A 16,028-nucleotide genomic window follows, 5' to 3' on the forward strand; every position below is an offset into this window, starting at 1 on the left:
TTAGCTAAGATCAGTTTCCAGGATATCCTTTGGCATTTTATAATACATATACTCATCTTAAGGGCCAAGGGAACCCCTCAGCAAGGGAACCTGGCTTTGAATCTAACATTTCCGTTTTGGGTTAAGAGAAGGGGCAGGAGAAAGGCGGCTTTCCTGGTAAATTCACCGTCACTCAGGTTGTGTCTATGTGACAACTCCACCTCACTGGGAGTGATCTGTTAATTCCTGAATGTTAAATGTGTCACCCCTTAGCACCCTATTATCAGATTCTAATTGAGGATTAATGGTAGGTAGTAACACAGGAACTTATCCAGTTCAGATCGCCCTGAACAGGGAGCAGGGAGGGGGTATTTTTTTACTGGTACATGGAATATGGAAGGGAACGAAGTTCAAACTAATGAACTGTGGTTGTTTATACAGGTGAAGAGTCATTGACTATTTTTGTGGACAAGAGGAAACTGAGCCGAAAAACAGATGCAAGTGAAGCCACTGGGGCTGGGAGAAGTGGGAACAGTTCAGCTGTGTCCCTGGAGACCCTACACCAGCTGGCAGCCTCCTACTTCATTGACAGAGAAAGCACACTCCGCCGTCTCCACCACATCCAGATAGCAACAGCTGCCATCAAGGTAAATCTGGGGATATAGAGTCCATGGGGAAGAGGGAACTACAAGATCCACTGGGCTGATAAAGAAGAGAGGAAAGACCAGTTTCTAAAGGAAGCCCTAGCTGAAGGATTCCCAAAGCCAACTTCAAAATGCTCTTTTGATCATGTTACTCCTTGCTCTAAAACTTCAATGGTTCCCAATTTCCTACCAAGTAAAATCCAAACATCTTAATTTAACACTCAAGGTCCTCCGTTTATGTTTTTTAATTATATTTTTTCTTTTCTATTATTAACTTAGTAATTGTCAACAAAATGCAAATATTCTAATATATGAACAAAAAAGTGGAGTATATATCAAACCATGAGTTTTTTTTGTATAGTCTGTTTTTGAAAGTGTATGTTAAATTTAACAAGGTTGGGGGCAGCTAGGTGGCGCAGTGAGTAGAGTACCAGCCCTGGAGTTGGGAGGACCTGAGTTCAGATCTGGCCTCAGAACCTTGACACACTTAGTAGCTGTGTGACCTTGGGCAAATCACTTAACCCCAATTGCCTGGGCTTCCCCCCTGCAAAAAAAAAATGACAAGATAATAGCAAAATTGCCTCATTGGTTTGTATCATCTTCTAAATTTCTCTTTGGTGCGTTTTCTTTTATGTTTTATTGATGTGTTCTCCTTCTTGCCTTCCATTCTTCCAGCCATCTCTATCACTTCCCACTAACTCATCTCTCCCACTCATTGAAGTCCTCCCCTTTAAAAATACAGTCAAGCAAAACAAATAAATCCAATGGTCGTATTTGAAAATAAAATGACTGTCTGTTCCTCTAGTTTGCCAATTCTAAGCCAAGAGGAAGGAGGCATGCTCCCTCATCATCCTTCTGAAGTCATACTTTGTCATGTCGTTCAAAGTTCTGAAGTCTTTCAGAGTTGTCCTTCGTATTATTATGGTCATTATGTAGATTGTTCTCCCCTGGTTCTTATTATTTCACTTTGTATTCGTTCATGCAAGTTTTCCCAAAGTTCTCTAAGTTCTTCATTTGTTATTTTTATATTGCCATATTCAATTTCATCAACCATAGTTTTTTAGCCCTTACTTTCAGTTCTTTACTGCTACAGAAATTATTGCTAAAATATTTTGTCCATATGGGCCCTTTCCCTTTCTTTGTTCTCTTTGCAATATATGCCTAATAGTGATATTGCTAGGTGAAAATATCCAAATTAAACATCAAGCATTTATTAAGCACCTACTATGTAGCAGGCCCTGTTTAAAAAAAGTGAAATAGCCCCTTGAAACAAGATTATAATCTGGCCAGGGAGAAAACATGTACGTAAACAATTATATTCAAAATTTGATACAAGATAATTGGGGTTTGGACAGACACTAGCAGCTGAGGGAATTAGAAAAGGTTTCATGTAGAAGATAGCATTCGAGCTGAATGTGGAAAGAAACTAGAGATTCTAAGAGGGGGGAGATGAGAAGGGTATGCATTCGTGGCATGGAGGACAGCCAGTATGTAAAAACATAGAAATGGGAGATGGAGTGCCAGGTATGAGGAATACTAAGAGGCCAGCTTGGAAGTACTTTTGTGTTGGAGAATGAGAGTAATTGCCATAAGATTGGAAAGGTAGTCTGGGGACAAATCTCAAAGGGCTTTATGCTTTTCCCCACTTAATAGTATTTTATTTTCCAATTACATGTAAAGATTGTTTTCATCATTCAGTTTTATAAGATTTTTGAGCTCCGAATTTTTCTCCCTCACTCTCTCCCCACCCCACCCCCAAAACAGCAAGCAATCTGATATGTTATACATGTACGATTATATTAATCATATTTCTACATTCATCATGTTGTGAACGAAGAATCAGAACAAAAGGGAAAAACAGTGAAAAAGAAAAAAAAGTGAAAAGAGTTTGCTTCAATCTGCATTCAGACTCCATAATTCTTCCTGTGCGTGTAGATAGCATTTTCTATCATGCATCTTTTGGTACTGTCTTGGATCATCCTATTGTGGAGAAGAGCCAAGTCTATCATAGCTGATCATTGCACCATGTTGTTATTACTGTATGCAATGTTCTACTGGTTCTGCTCACTTCTTTCAGCAGTAATTCATGTAAGTTTTCCCAAGTTTCTTTTTTTTCCCTGAAATCTGCTTGCTCATTATTTCTTATAGCACAATAGTATTCCATTCCATTCATGTAACACAGCTTATTCAGTCACTGATGATATATTTCCAATTCTTTGCCACCAGAAAACTGCTATAAATATTTTTGTACATGCAGGTCCTTTTCCCTTCTATATGATCTCATTGGTATGCACAGTTTTATAGCCCTTTGGGCATAGTTCCAAATTGCTCTCTAGAATGGTTGTATCAGTTCACAACTTCACCAACAGAGCATTAGTGTTCCAATCCTTCCACACACCCTCCAACATTGATCATTTTCATTTTTTGTCATAGCCAATCTGATAGGTGTGAAGTGGTACCTTATAGTTGTTTTAAGTTGCATTTCTCTAATTAATAGTGATTTAGAGCATTTTTTCATATGACTATAGATAGTTTTATTTTTTTTATCTTAAAACTGCTTGTTCATATTCTTTTACCATTTATCAATTGGGGAATGACTTGTATTCTTATAAATTTGCCTCAGTTCTCTATATATTGGAGAAATGAGGCCTTTATCTGAAACACTGGCTATAAAATTGTTTCCCAGATTTCTGCTTTCCTTCTAATCTTGGTTGCATCCAACGACTTTAAATGCTAAACATAATTTTTTAAATATTTATTTCTATAGGTAATAGGAAACTAATAGAGTTTATTTAAAAGGGAAGTGATCTGGTTAGACTTGTGCTTTAGTAAAATCACTTTGGCTTCTGTGTGGAAGATTAAATTGAAGGCTAAGAGTCTTAAGGCAAGAGGATGAATCAGAAGGCTATTGCAATAATCTAGGTTAGAGATGTTTCAACCAGTATGGTGGTTGTTTGACTGAAGAGTAGGAGGTGGATGAGAGAGGTATTATGGAGAAAGAAAGAAACAACAATATTTTTTTTCAAATTCAATGCAACAGACATTTATCAAGTGCTTATTATGCGCAAAATATGTGGCATAAAAAGACAATTAAAATGGTTTTTCCCACCAAAAAGCCTTACATTCAATGGCCCCAAGATGGTGGAGTACAGGCAGTAACTCAGCTGAACTCATCCAATATTCTCCTCCAAATAACTTTAAAATAATGCCTTAGATTAATTCCAGAGTGGCAGAGCCAACAAAAGGTCAGGGTGAGAAATTTTTCCAGTCTAAGGGAACTTAGGAGGTCAGGAGGAAAAGTCTGTGATACCAGGGTGATGGTTGGACTACACTGCAGTGCACACAGAGGCAATACCATCTGTAGTCTTTGGAGGAAGCTACAACAGTGGCAGCATCAGCTTCAGGAGCTCTCGACCCACTGAGGGCAAGGGAGTCTAACAACTGGTCAAAGAGAGATTACACTGCACTCTTTACTGGCACTGGATGGAGGACCCAGTTAAAATTGCCAGTATGCAGCTCTGGGTTGCGGTTCCAGGGTGAAGAGAAGCACTAGCACTTGTGGCCGCAGGGGAATAGGGTCCCTGCTCACATTTCCAGAGTGAGGAAGAGTGCCTGTGTTTGCTACCAGGGGAGTAGAGGCCCTAGTCTCAGTTGTAAGGCAGAAAGGAGTGCTAGTGTTTGTGGCTAAAAGAGAACAGGGGACCTGGTCACAGTTTCAGGGCTAAGAGTAGTCCTAGCATTTGTAGTAAAAGTGTAGGGAAACAAAGTCCTTTCCTGGGTAAAGACTAGAACACAAGCCAGAAGAGCAATGACCACACCTCTCCTTAGAGCAGACCACTTGGAAGTGCCAAAAACTTATAGAACCCTAGAATTAGCTCTTAAAACAGCAGCATGAACAGCCTGAGGCTTAGGACAGTGCCTCCCCCCCCCTCTACCCCAGGAGCAGATTTTGATTTTAACATGAAATTAAAAGTCAAGAAACAAGCTGGAAAATGAGAAAACAATGACAAAAAACTGTGACAATTAAAAGTTACTATGATGACAGGGAAGATTAAGGCAAGCTCAGAAGACAGTGATGTCAAAACAGATACAAGCAAAGCCTCAAAGAAAAATGCAAATTGGACATAAGCCCAAGAAGAATTCTTGGGATAGCGCTAAAGGGATTTTAAAGATCAGTTAAGAGGAATAGAGGAAGAATTGGGAAGAGAAATGAGAATGATGCAAGAAAATTATGAAAATAGAGGCAAACAAAAAACTACTGAAAAAAATCTGTAAAAGAGGCAAACAAAAAATTACTGAAAAAACATCTTTAAAATAGACTTGGCCAAATGGTAAAAGAGTTAAAAATAAATCCACTGAAAATAACTCCTTAAAAAGCAAAATTGGTGAAATGGAAAAAAGGCACAAAAATTCACTAAAGGAAAGAACTCATTAAAAATAGAATTGAACAAATGGAAAATGGTATAAAAGCTCACTGAAGAAAATAATTCCTTAAAAATTAAAATTGGGCAAGTGGAAGTGAATAACTCTATGAGAAATTAAGAAACAACAAAATGATGTTAAAAAATGGAAAAAAAAAATTAGAAAAATATGTGAAATATCTTATTGGAAAAAAGAACTGACCTGGAAAATATACAGTAAATAGATTGAAGAGAGATCATTTAACAATCATTGGATAACCTGAAAGCCATGGTCAAAGAAAGAACCAAAATATACTCCAAGAAATTGCCATAGAAAACTGCACTGATATCCTAGAACCGGAGGGTAAAATAGAAACTAAAAGAATCCACTTGTCAGTGAAATGGATTGGGTACCCAATATTCCGTGGTAAATGACCATCATAATCTATTTTGGATAGACCCAAAGATTCATTCTTTTGGGACATGAACTCACTACTTGACAAAAATTGCTGGGAAAACTGGAAAGCAGTTTAGCAGAAACTAGGTTTTAGACCAACATGTCACACCGAAGATAAGGTCAAAATGGGTACATGATTTAGACATAAGGTGTGATACCATAAGCAAATTATGAGAGCATGAAAAATCTCTTTTATCTGTAAAATATATGGATAAGGGAAGGATTTATGACCAAACAAGAGATAGAAAGCCATACAGGGTATAAAATTGATAATTTTGATTACATTACATTTAAAAGTTTTGTTCAAACAAAACAAACACAGCTAAGATTAGAAAGAAAGTGGCAAATTGGAGGAATTTTGGTTTTACAAATTTCTCTGATAAAGGCCTCATTTCTTAAATATATAAAGAACTGAGGCAAATTTATAGGCATGCAAGACATTCACTAATCAATAAATGGTCTAAGGATATGAACAGGCAGTTTTCAGAAGGAAAAATCAAAGCTATTTATAGACATAAGAAAAAAATACTCTAAATCACTGCTGACTAGAGAAATGCAAATTAAAACAACTCTGAGATACCACCTTATGCCTATCAGATTGGCTAATCTAACAGAAAAGAATAATGATAAATGTTGGAGGGGATGTGGAAGAATTGGAACACTAATGCAGTATTGGTGGAGTTGTGAATGGATCAACCAGTCTAGAGAGCAATTTTGAACTATGCCCCAAAAGCTATAAAATGCTGCATTCTGTTTGACCCAGTAATACATCTACTCTTTCTGTATCCCAGAGAGAGCAAAGAAAAAGGAAAAGGTCCTGTATGTACAAAAATATTTGTAGTAGCTCTTTATGTGGTGGTAAAGAATTAGAAATTGAGGGGATGCTATATTAGGAAGGCAGAATTTATGATTTCAAAGAGAATCTCATATGTGCCTAAAAGGTCCAGAACCGCAGAATATAAGGAATTCTCTAGGCAGAAGGCAGGAGAACTAAAGCATGTATTTACACTCCACAATAACAAGCCCACAAACCAGCATCCCCATTTTGATATTTTCATCAAAAGCTTCCAGGTCCAATAAGTCCGCCTTACAAGGGTAACCAGGAAGCCACAGAGAAGCGAGATGGTATAAGGCAAAATCGTATACATGCTTCCCCTCTACGGTAAGAAGATTACCCACTAGCCTCTAGTCAGCTCTGCTACAGGCAGCTCAGCTTCGGCTGTAGGCGTCTCTGGCTCCAACTGGAAAAGGAAAGGAGGATCTTCAAGCTGTCCTCTCCCCTCTTATAGAGTTTTTGACATCATCAAGTGCCGCCTGAACAACCAGGGCCGATTGGTTCTTGACTTGGCCCCTCCCCCTAGCGTAGACCACGTTAACACACCTCCCCTCAGCCAGCCCCACGACTCATCACACAGGAAGCTCTCCGATCCCTGGCATGGTCGCTGGGCCTCCTGCCCCGGAAGAGCAAGCCCCAGCGTCCAGGGAAGCTCAACGAGGCAAGCTGAGTGATTCAAAGTAAACAAAGTCCATTCTGGCTACAGATGCCCATCAATTGGGGAGTGGCTGAACAAGTTGTGGTATATGATATTGATGGAATACTACTGTGCTATAAGAAATGACGAGCAGGATGCTTTCAGCAAAAAAAAAACCTGGAAAGACTTTTGTGAACTGATACAAAGTAAAGTGAGCAGAACCAGGAGAACATTGTACACAGTAACAGCAATATTGTAAAATGATTAATTGTGAATGAGTGAGCTATTCTCAGCATTACAATGATCAAAGACAATTCTGAAGGACTTATAATGAAAAATGCAATCTACCTCCATCGAAAGAAAGAACTGATGAGCTCTGAATGCAGATTGAAGCATTTTTTTGCTTTATTTTTATTGCTTTTTTTTTGCAACATGACTAATACTAAAAAATTAACGATCCCTTCAACAGAAGAGGGATGGATTTAGTAGTGAGAGATAATGAGGATATATTGAATTTATGATGTCCATTGTATATCCAATTGGAAATACCCAACAAATACTTGGTGATGTGGGCCTGGATCTAAAATTTATGAATTTACATACCTAGTTGTGGATGGAGGATGAGAGATGAAGGACGCTAGCTTGAATGAATGGTAGGGTCTCTAGACAACATTTTTTAAGAATGCAGAAGAGTTGGGGATATTTGTAGGTATCTGAGAAGGAACTAGTATGTAGAAGAGAGGGACTGAAGATTAAGGAGAGAGGGAATGATTATGGAACAATCTGATGGAACTAAATGAAAAATAAAAGGAATGGATTTTGCATTTCAATAGGATGTACCACAGATTTATTTTTCAGATAGAGGAAATGACTAACTAAAAATAGAATAAAGCAATTATTTGAAAAATTTGAAGTGGTTTTTTTTTTGTTGTTATCATTGTGTTTACCAGATGTTAAGCTGTTGAGAATGTGGGAACTGGGAGATTGTGGTACATTGGAGCCTGGAGTGGTAGCTTTTTAATTCGTATAGAATCTTTTCCCTATTGGGTTCTATTACTGGAACAAAGACAACAGCAAACTTCAGGAATCTTAGCAGTCTAGCTGTGACCAGGGCTGGGGGCTTACCCAGCATGCTATGCTGTATGGCAATGTGTTACATTCCCTGGTAAGTATTTGGGAGCTTCCAACTGCTAGAATACAATAAAGAATAAAGGAAGGATGTATATTGGCGACAATTATCAAATAACTATTTATTCCTCAAAAGGGATGAGTAAGGATAAAGCTCACCAAGAAATGACACTGACATGATCCCCTTTCCCAAATTATATTTCTCTTTTTATGGGTTCTGCTTTACTTCTCTGCTCCCTAAGTGTGGGAATTAGTGAAGAATCCATCATTTCACAATTTAGCATTGTGTGACCTTGTTGGCCACTATTCTGTCTATATGAACTTCATTGGCGCATCCAAATTGGGGAAAAAACAGAGACAAAGGCAGACAAACAGACACACGCACAGATAGACATAAGAGACAGACAGTGACATAAGGCAACAGTGAGAGAGATACTGAGACACAGAGAGGAAGAGAGAGGGAGAGAGAGAGAGAGGGAGGGAGAGACAGAAAGAGAGAGAGAGAGGGAGGGAGGGAGGGAGGGAGAGAGAGAGAGAGAGAAAGAGAGAGACAAAGAGACAAAGACAGAAAGACAGAGACAGAGAGACAGAGACAGAGAGACAGAAACAGACACAGAGACAGACAGAGAGAGGCACAGAGAGAATTTTGGTATTCCTACTAAACTGGAAAACACTGTGTCTATCATCCAAGGACTAAATTATGTAAGGGTGACAGGTCCATCATCAACCAGAGACTAGGCCATCAGATGATGGATTTTGGTGGGCCATAATAATTCATGAGATAATCTACCAAAGCAGGAAAAGGTCATGATTCTATATTGATGTAAGAAGCAGTTACACTGATGAAATAAATGGTCAGCAAAACACAGTGGGAAAAGCACTAACTCTGGAGTCAGACCTGGGTTCAGATCCTGTTTTGATTCTTTTTTTCCCCCACAAGGCAAAAATCATATGAATGTATTTGTGCACAGAGGAGGGACTCTTATCTGAGCCTAGTTGAGTGACTTGTCCTCCAGAGAGAGACCTGTATAGTTTTTGTGACTTGTAATACTACTATGAATTATGCTTCAGCAAGGGCTGGGGGGAAGGGATATGGACTTCCCCCGGGTATGTTGGTGATCCCTTTCTGTCTATTGTTACTTCCTTACTCCTGGCAGCTCTCGTTAGGCATCACTTCTTCCTCCTTCCTGTTGTTCTTTATTCTCTACCTTCCTGTAATTCAACTCGCAGCACTGCTGCATTGTTCTCGATAGCTATGCATCCATAGCTCACTTCTTTTACATTTGCAGTTCCTCCACCCTCCAGATGATGGCACTTGCCATCCTATCCAGGGAACCACCTCTATTACGCTGTTGTCTCAGAAAAATAGACTGTATAACTCAGAAAAAAAAGCTGTAGGTTAGATTGCCTTGATTCTTTAGATGCCTTTGCATACAGTCATATCCCACAACCCAAGCCCTCTCCTCTTGAGGTTATTTTCTGGGATGCTGTGGGAATTTTCCCTTCTTGTACTTCAAATGAGTTTCTACATTTCACTCATGGCGACTACATTGCATTAATGGTCAGTTCATCCCATTTACCTTCTCTCCCCCCCAGCATCTAGAAGATGTTATCTGCTCATATCAGCACCTTCCACTGAGTCTTAAGGCTCAATGAACCACCTTACACTTCCTTTAAAAAATGTCCATTTCCTCTCCCAGTATTCCTCTAGGTTAGCTATGTATAGTTATCAAGTTACCCCAAGGGATCTTAGTGAAAGATGGCCCAAAGGGAAAGGTACAACCAGATGTTCAAAGTAAAACTTATGGTGTTGAGAGGACATACTTTGATTCCTTACTTCCCATGTAATCTTGAACAAGTGACTTTACCTCAGTGGGCCTCAGTTTCTTTTATCCATAAAGCAAGAGGCATTGGACTAAATGATTCCTTTTAATTTCACATTATTGATCTTGCGATCTTTTGAAACACTGGAAGAAAATTTTGAACCCAAAGGGTAGCTTGGAGTTCTGAGTCTATTTTGAGTTCAGTTCCATCTCGCCAGCACCGTTTCCTCAAAATAAGGGCACCTTGGATAGTGGAGTTATCTTCCCAGCTCCCAAGACCATGATGAAGCTAAAATACCTACAAGCTTGAATGGATTTGTTACATAGATTTGGCATTATAGAATTGTATAATCTACAAGCTGGGAAGCCATTAGATCCACCCCATTATTTGACAGTTGAAGAATTTTAAGTCAAAAGAAGAAAAATCATTTATGCAAGGTTACAAAGCTAGACTTTGGAGTGAGAGAATCATACTATTTCTCCCTCTCCAAATTGACATGTGGATGTGTTTGACCTACAATTTTAGCTCCAGCTTCCAAAGATGTCCTACCAGAAAGTCTTTGAAATTTTTGTCTATGCTTTCAAATCACTAGCTATCAGCTAGCTAATGTTTTGGAATTTCCAACTTGACCTTGTAGCACAATCCGATATTCTGAGCACCTCTGAATATATCACCTTACCTCCATCCCTGCCAATGTCTACTCTTGTGCTGACACTGCTCAGCAGTTCTCCTTCTCTTTCTGTCTCTCTCTGTCTCTCTGTCTCTGTCTCTGTCTCTCTCTCTCTGTCTCTGTCTCTGTCTCTCTCTGTCCCTCTCTCTGTCTCTCTGTCCCTGTCTCTCTCTGTCTCTGTCTCTGTTTCTCTCTTTCTCTCTCTGTCTCTCTCTCTGTCTCTCTCTCTGTTTCTCTCTCTCTCTCTCTCTCTCTCTCTCTCTCTCTCTCAACTGATCACACCTTCCCAGTGACCAACAGAGAGAGCTTTCCATCTGCACAGGCCTAGAGGTATTCTTTAGAGAGGGAGTAGGAGTGTGGAAATCTGCTAGCCCTCCTCACTCCTAAAGGAAAGGCTGGGGGAAGAGAATTTCCACTTTTCCTCTCGCCTCTCTAAACAGGTACAAGTTTACTTACTCGTTTTCCTTCCTGTCATTCCCTTAGTAGCTTCTTTAGAGTGTTGTACAGTATATAAAGAACCGTGCAGTTCATAAAGATGGAAGGACTGGGAAGGGAGGCAGGGCACGCTCTGTTCCCTACCTGTAGAACATCTTCTGTTCAGTCATCTGCTTAGGCGGAGGATGGAGGCCTGGATGGAGGAAAGGAAGGGGAGATTTAAGATCCACCTGAACTGACGAGAGAGGAGCTGCCCTAAATCTTATGGGCAGAGCATGATAGTGAGGGGAGAGTTCTGGTATTCCCTCTTCTCCCAAGAGTGTCCTTAAAAATGACCTGTCTGAATTTTGCACTACAGCAGAGATAAGATTCAATTTGTGCTTGTTTTAGCACACCCACCTTCACCCAGGCATCTCTCCCCAGCCCTAATGTTTGTAATTAGAAACCCATTTCTCTCTGGCTCTTGCTTTGACAGGGGCCCCCTAGGAAGGGAGAGGAAAGGGGAGTACATGGGGGAAGGGTAGAGAAGAGGAAAGCAGGGCGGCTAGAGTGAGGTTTTGCAGGCTCCCGTTATTTATGGAAAATTGGACTTGCTAATGAAGGCGAGATTCATCTGGGCTTTCAGAAGGCAGGAAGGCAGGACTCTCTCTGTCAACAGACCAATTAGCACACAATTATTTTCCCTTCCTGAAAGCCTATCAGAGGTTCCCTTTGAGTGTGTGGGTTTGTGCTGTTACAGACACTCTTTTTGCCACTTTATCTGCAGCCTCTTTCTTCCATTGCTTTTGCATAAAAAGTCATAGGCTCAACTCTTTGTTACCCAATTGCCCAGCTCTCCCCAAAAGTCAAATGTTTGATCACATGTCAGTTTCAAGGTCAGCCCACTTATGTAAGCTTGCACTTGAATACTAACAAGGGGACGCTCCTCTGCCTTTTTTCCTACTTTGCAAAGCCTTGGTACCTTGCTTTAATGGGGCCGCCACTGGACTTCCCTACGGTGATTCCCCATTTCTCTTACCTGCCCTGTCCTGTCAGATGCTTCATGCTGGAACAGAGCTTATGATCTAGAACTTCTGAGCTGGGGTTGAAGCAGCTGTCTCATTTCTCCATGGAACACAGTCTCTGATGAAATGAGAAATTGAAAGATCTGCTGGCTTGGGACCTTAATGGCTTTCCCTCCTACCCCCAGGGCCCTGGTTGAGATCCTGCCAAATGCGAACTGAATGGTAGGGGTCACATTCTGTTTTCTTCCCCATTCTCCACCAAGTTCCTATACTGCATAAAATAATGTAAACTTAAAATACCTTTGTACTTTGTTAGCATAATGGTAACAGATTTGCCAAATGATTTGAGATTTACAAAGTGCTTTCTTCACAGTAATCCTATGATGTAGGTACTGAAAATATAATAGTACCTATCTCCATTTTATGGCAGAGTAGATTTGAAACTTCCCCAAGGTCACATAGACAAAAAGGGTCAAAGATGAGATCCAAATCCAGGTTGTCTGACTCCAAATCCAGTGTTCCTACCATTAAGACTTTTTGATAACGATATCATCTAATTAATGTCTCAAGTTCTACTTAGAACTTGAATAAAGACGGGCATGAAATCCAGAGCAATCGGAAGGAGAACTTTAGAGATGTCTAAAGAATACTGAATGTAACAAGAATCCATCATTCCCAGCAAATATCTTAGATATCTTCCATAGGAAAGTTTTAAGCTAATGAAGCCCAAAATTCCTGTCTCATGATAGGGTGATGCCATTTGGTAACTACCACCATTCAGCCCTGGCGCTTGGTTTTCCAGGCCCTCAGATCCAGTAACACAATTGTTCTTGAACTACGTTGTCCCATAGACATCTTAAACTCAATATGTCCACAACAGAACTCTATCTTTACCCCTACATCTCCTTCCACTCCTACATTCCCTATTATTGTAAAAGGCAATAACACCCTCCCACTTACCCATCCTGGACTCCCTGGCATTTCCCATCCCATATATCCATCTGTTGCCAAGACCAATCGATTCCACTTTGGTAATATTTATTGAATATGCTTCCTTTGTTCCCCTCACATTTCCAGCACTCTAGTGCCGATCTTTATCACCTCACACCTGGATTAGTGGAATAGCCTGCTGGTGGGTCTATCTGTCTCCAGTCTCTCCCCACTCCAATCTATCCTCTATTCAGCCACTAATGTGATTTTCCTGAAGCCCAAGTTGAAGCATGTCACAATCATCCCCTCCTCAATAATCTCCAGGATGTCCTTATTACCTCCAAGATAAAATATATAATGCTTTGTTTGGCATTGAAAGCCATAATGAAGCCCCCTCCTACTTTTCTAGTCTTCTCTCCCCAACATGAATTCTTTGATCCAGTGATACTGGCCTCTTGGTTGTTCTATGTGTGAAACACTATTTCTCTGCTTCAGGCTGTCTACCATTCCTGAGAAACTTCTTTTTCTTCTGTGATCCACCTACTGACCTCACTGGCTTCCTTTAAACCCCAACAGGATTAAGTGATTTGCCCAAGGTCAAAAAGCTAGTAAGTGTCTGAGGCTAGATTTGAACTCAGGTCCTTCATACTCCAGGGGTGGCAATCTATCCACTGTGTCACCTAACTGCCCTAGTTCTAGTGCCTTCTGTCTATTAATTATTTCCTATCTATCCTAAATAATAGCTTGTTTTGTATATATTTGTTTGCATTTCTGTCTCTTCTATTAGATTGTAAGCTTCTTGAGGGCAGGGATTGTGTTTTTGCATGCCCAGCACTTAGCACAGGGCCAAGCACACAGTAGGTATTCAAGAAATATTGATTGATTCTTCTTTTTCTATGGCTATGATCGCTGGAGGCAACTTCAGAATCTTTGACTTATGCAAACATAAAGGAAAAATCAAATAAAATTTTAACAAAGACAAGATGAAACAATGCCTGTTATGATGAACCTTATGTTGCAGGAAAGCAACCTGTATATATAAAAAGGATTTATGCTAAAAAAAAAGAATAGGGGAAGGAGAAGTTTACTTGTTTATGTCCAGAGTGTGAGAAAGCAAGATTTTAAGAGCTAATTGTTAAATTTTAAGGGTGAACATTTACACCAAAGAAATTGGCCAGCACTGCAAATCAGGGTTTGATTTAATGTTCCGAATTGTCTGTTCTTTAAAAATTATGGAGAAAATCTTAATAATGCAAATTAAATTTAAAAGTGTTTCCTGTATATACTCCTCTGACCCCAGATCTGGTTGTTAAACATTTGCCAACACATCCCTGCTCCCTTAATTTAGATACCTTAAGTCAAACTTTGTGACCTCAGGACACCTTTATACTTAATTATTGAGGAGCCCTCACCAAAGAGCTTTCGTTTATGGGAGTTAAATCTATTAATATTTAGCATATTAGAATATCTTAGTATTACTTTGAAAATAGTTTTGACTTCACAGACCCCCTGAAAGGATGGCAGGGAGAACCACTTAAGAGAAAAACTTCAAGGAGGGAGGAATGGTTACACTCAGAAGACCACAAGAGATGAAATCTATAAAAGGAACTAGTGGGAAGACCCATGGCTTCAAATATGTATATACAAATAGCCAAGCTTTAGACAACAAACAAAAGTAACTAGAGGTCCTGACACAAAGAGGCAAATTTGACTTCATAGGTATCACTAAGAATTGGTGGAATGAAACAAACAACTGGACCATGGCCCTGGGTGGTTCCACCTAATTCAAGAGAAATAATATGGATAGAAGAGAGTAATATGATATATAAAAGTTATAGTCTAGCAAGGAAATTAAGAAACAAGAGGAAGCAAGATGACATAGAATATTTAGGTAAATGTCAATGGGAGAAGATACAAAAGCAATTTTGTCTTTTAGAAAATAATACAGACCAACTAGACAGAAATAGGAAATAGATGAAAAGTGTGAGAAGCATCACAAGCCTGGTACCAGTGGCAAGATAGAGTGGTGGTAGAAGCCTTCAATTATCCAGACACCTACTGGAGGTCTCTCTGACTGCCATAAGCAAATGGCTAAAGATTTCTTGGCATAATTTAATGATAATTCCATCCTTCCAAAGCTGGGGAAGCCAAAAAGGGGATATTCTGTTCTGGATATGATTCTCACTAACAGGAAGGACTGGTTCCTGGGGTGAGAATGATGAGAATCCTGGGAGGGAGTAATGACTTTCTTCTAGAGTTTGTGATAACAGGAAATCTGGGCACATCTGAAGTGTACCTTAGATGTTAGGAAAGCTTATTCAAAGAGCTCAGAAGGAAGATGATAGGTAGGGTCCTGTGCATTGAAGTACTACATGGGGAGTCAGCCCGGGAGAGACAGGAGGTGCTTAAGAATAAAATTCTGAAAACAAAGGGAGATAATTCCAGTGAGTTCATACTACCCAGGATTCTCTGAAACTGTCTGTTTCGTCATTACTTATGGCTCACTGATATTCCATTATATCAATGTACCTCAATCTGTTTAGCCATTCTCCAGTTTCCTCAGGGGAAAAATAACACAGTCTCTTAGATTCTAGTTCTTTCCAAATTCCTCAATCCCCTTCAGCATGAGGAAGATTATTGTGTTTGTGACTATCTCCTCACTAATATTATCCTCCAATTGACCTCCACCCCATCCCGATCCTGGCTTGTGTCACTGATGGGTTTGATATATTTTACACCAAACCAGTGTGTGTATATGTAAGTGTGTGTGTATGTGTGTGTGTTCTGCTTTCTCTCCTTTGTCTAGAGTCAGTTACTATTACAGAGGATAGGGCCTGAAGTTAAGAATAGCTGAGTTAAAATATGGACTCATGCATTTACTAGTTATGTGATCCTGGACAAGTCACTTAACATCTGCCTCAGTTTCCTCAACTGTTAAATGGGATTATTAATAGTGCCATGGTTATTATGAGGATCAAATGAAATAATAACTGTGAAGACCTTAGCACAGTGATTGGCATGCAGCAGATGCTTAATAAATGCTTGTTTCCTTCCTTAGTCCATTTCATACAAGGGTCAGGTTCAT

The 16,028-nt window shown here is 39.7% G+C and overlaps 1 protein-coding gene across 1 annotated transcript in view; it reads left to right on the plus strand.

The window, feature by feature from the left end:
- BRINP2 (BMP/retinoic acid inducible neural specific 2) overlaps positions 1-16,028 on the plus strand; it is a 147,043-nt gene that overhangs the window by 114,659 nt on the left and 16,356 nt on the right. The window contains exon 4 of the mRNA XM_036753322.1: positions 421-626. Within this exon, the coding sequence (XP_036609217.1) occupies positions 421-626 (206 nt within the window). The remainder of the gene's footprint in view (positions 1-420; positions 627-16,028) is intronic.

The sequence above is a fragment of the Trichosurus vulpecula genome, chromosome 4 (assembly GCF_011100635.1).
Source record: "Trichosurus vulpecula isolate mTriVul1 chromosome 4, mTriVul1.pri, whole genome shotgun sequence".
NCBI lineage: Eukaryota > Metazoa > Chordata > Mammalia > Diprotodontia > Phalangeridae > Trichosurus > Trichosurus vulpecula.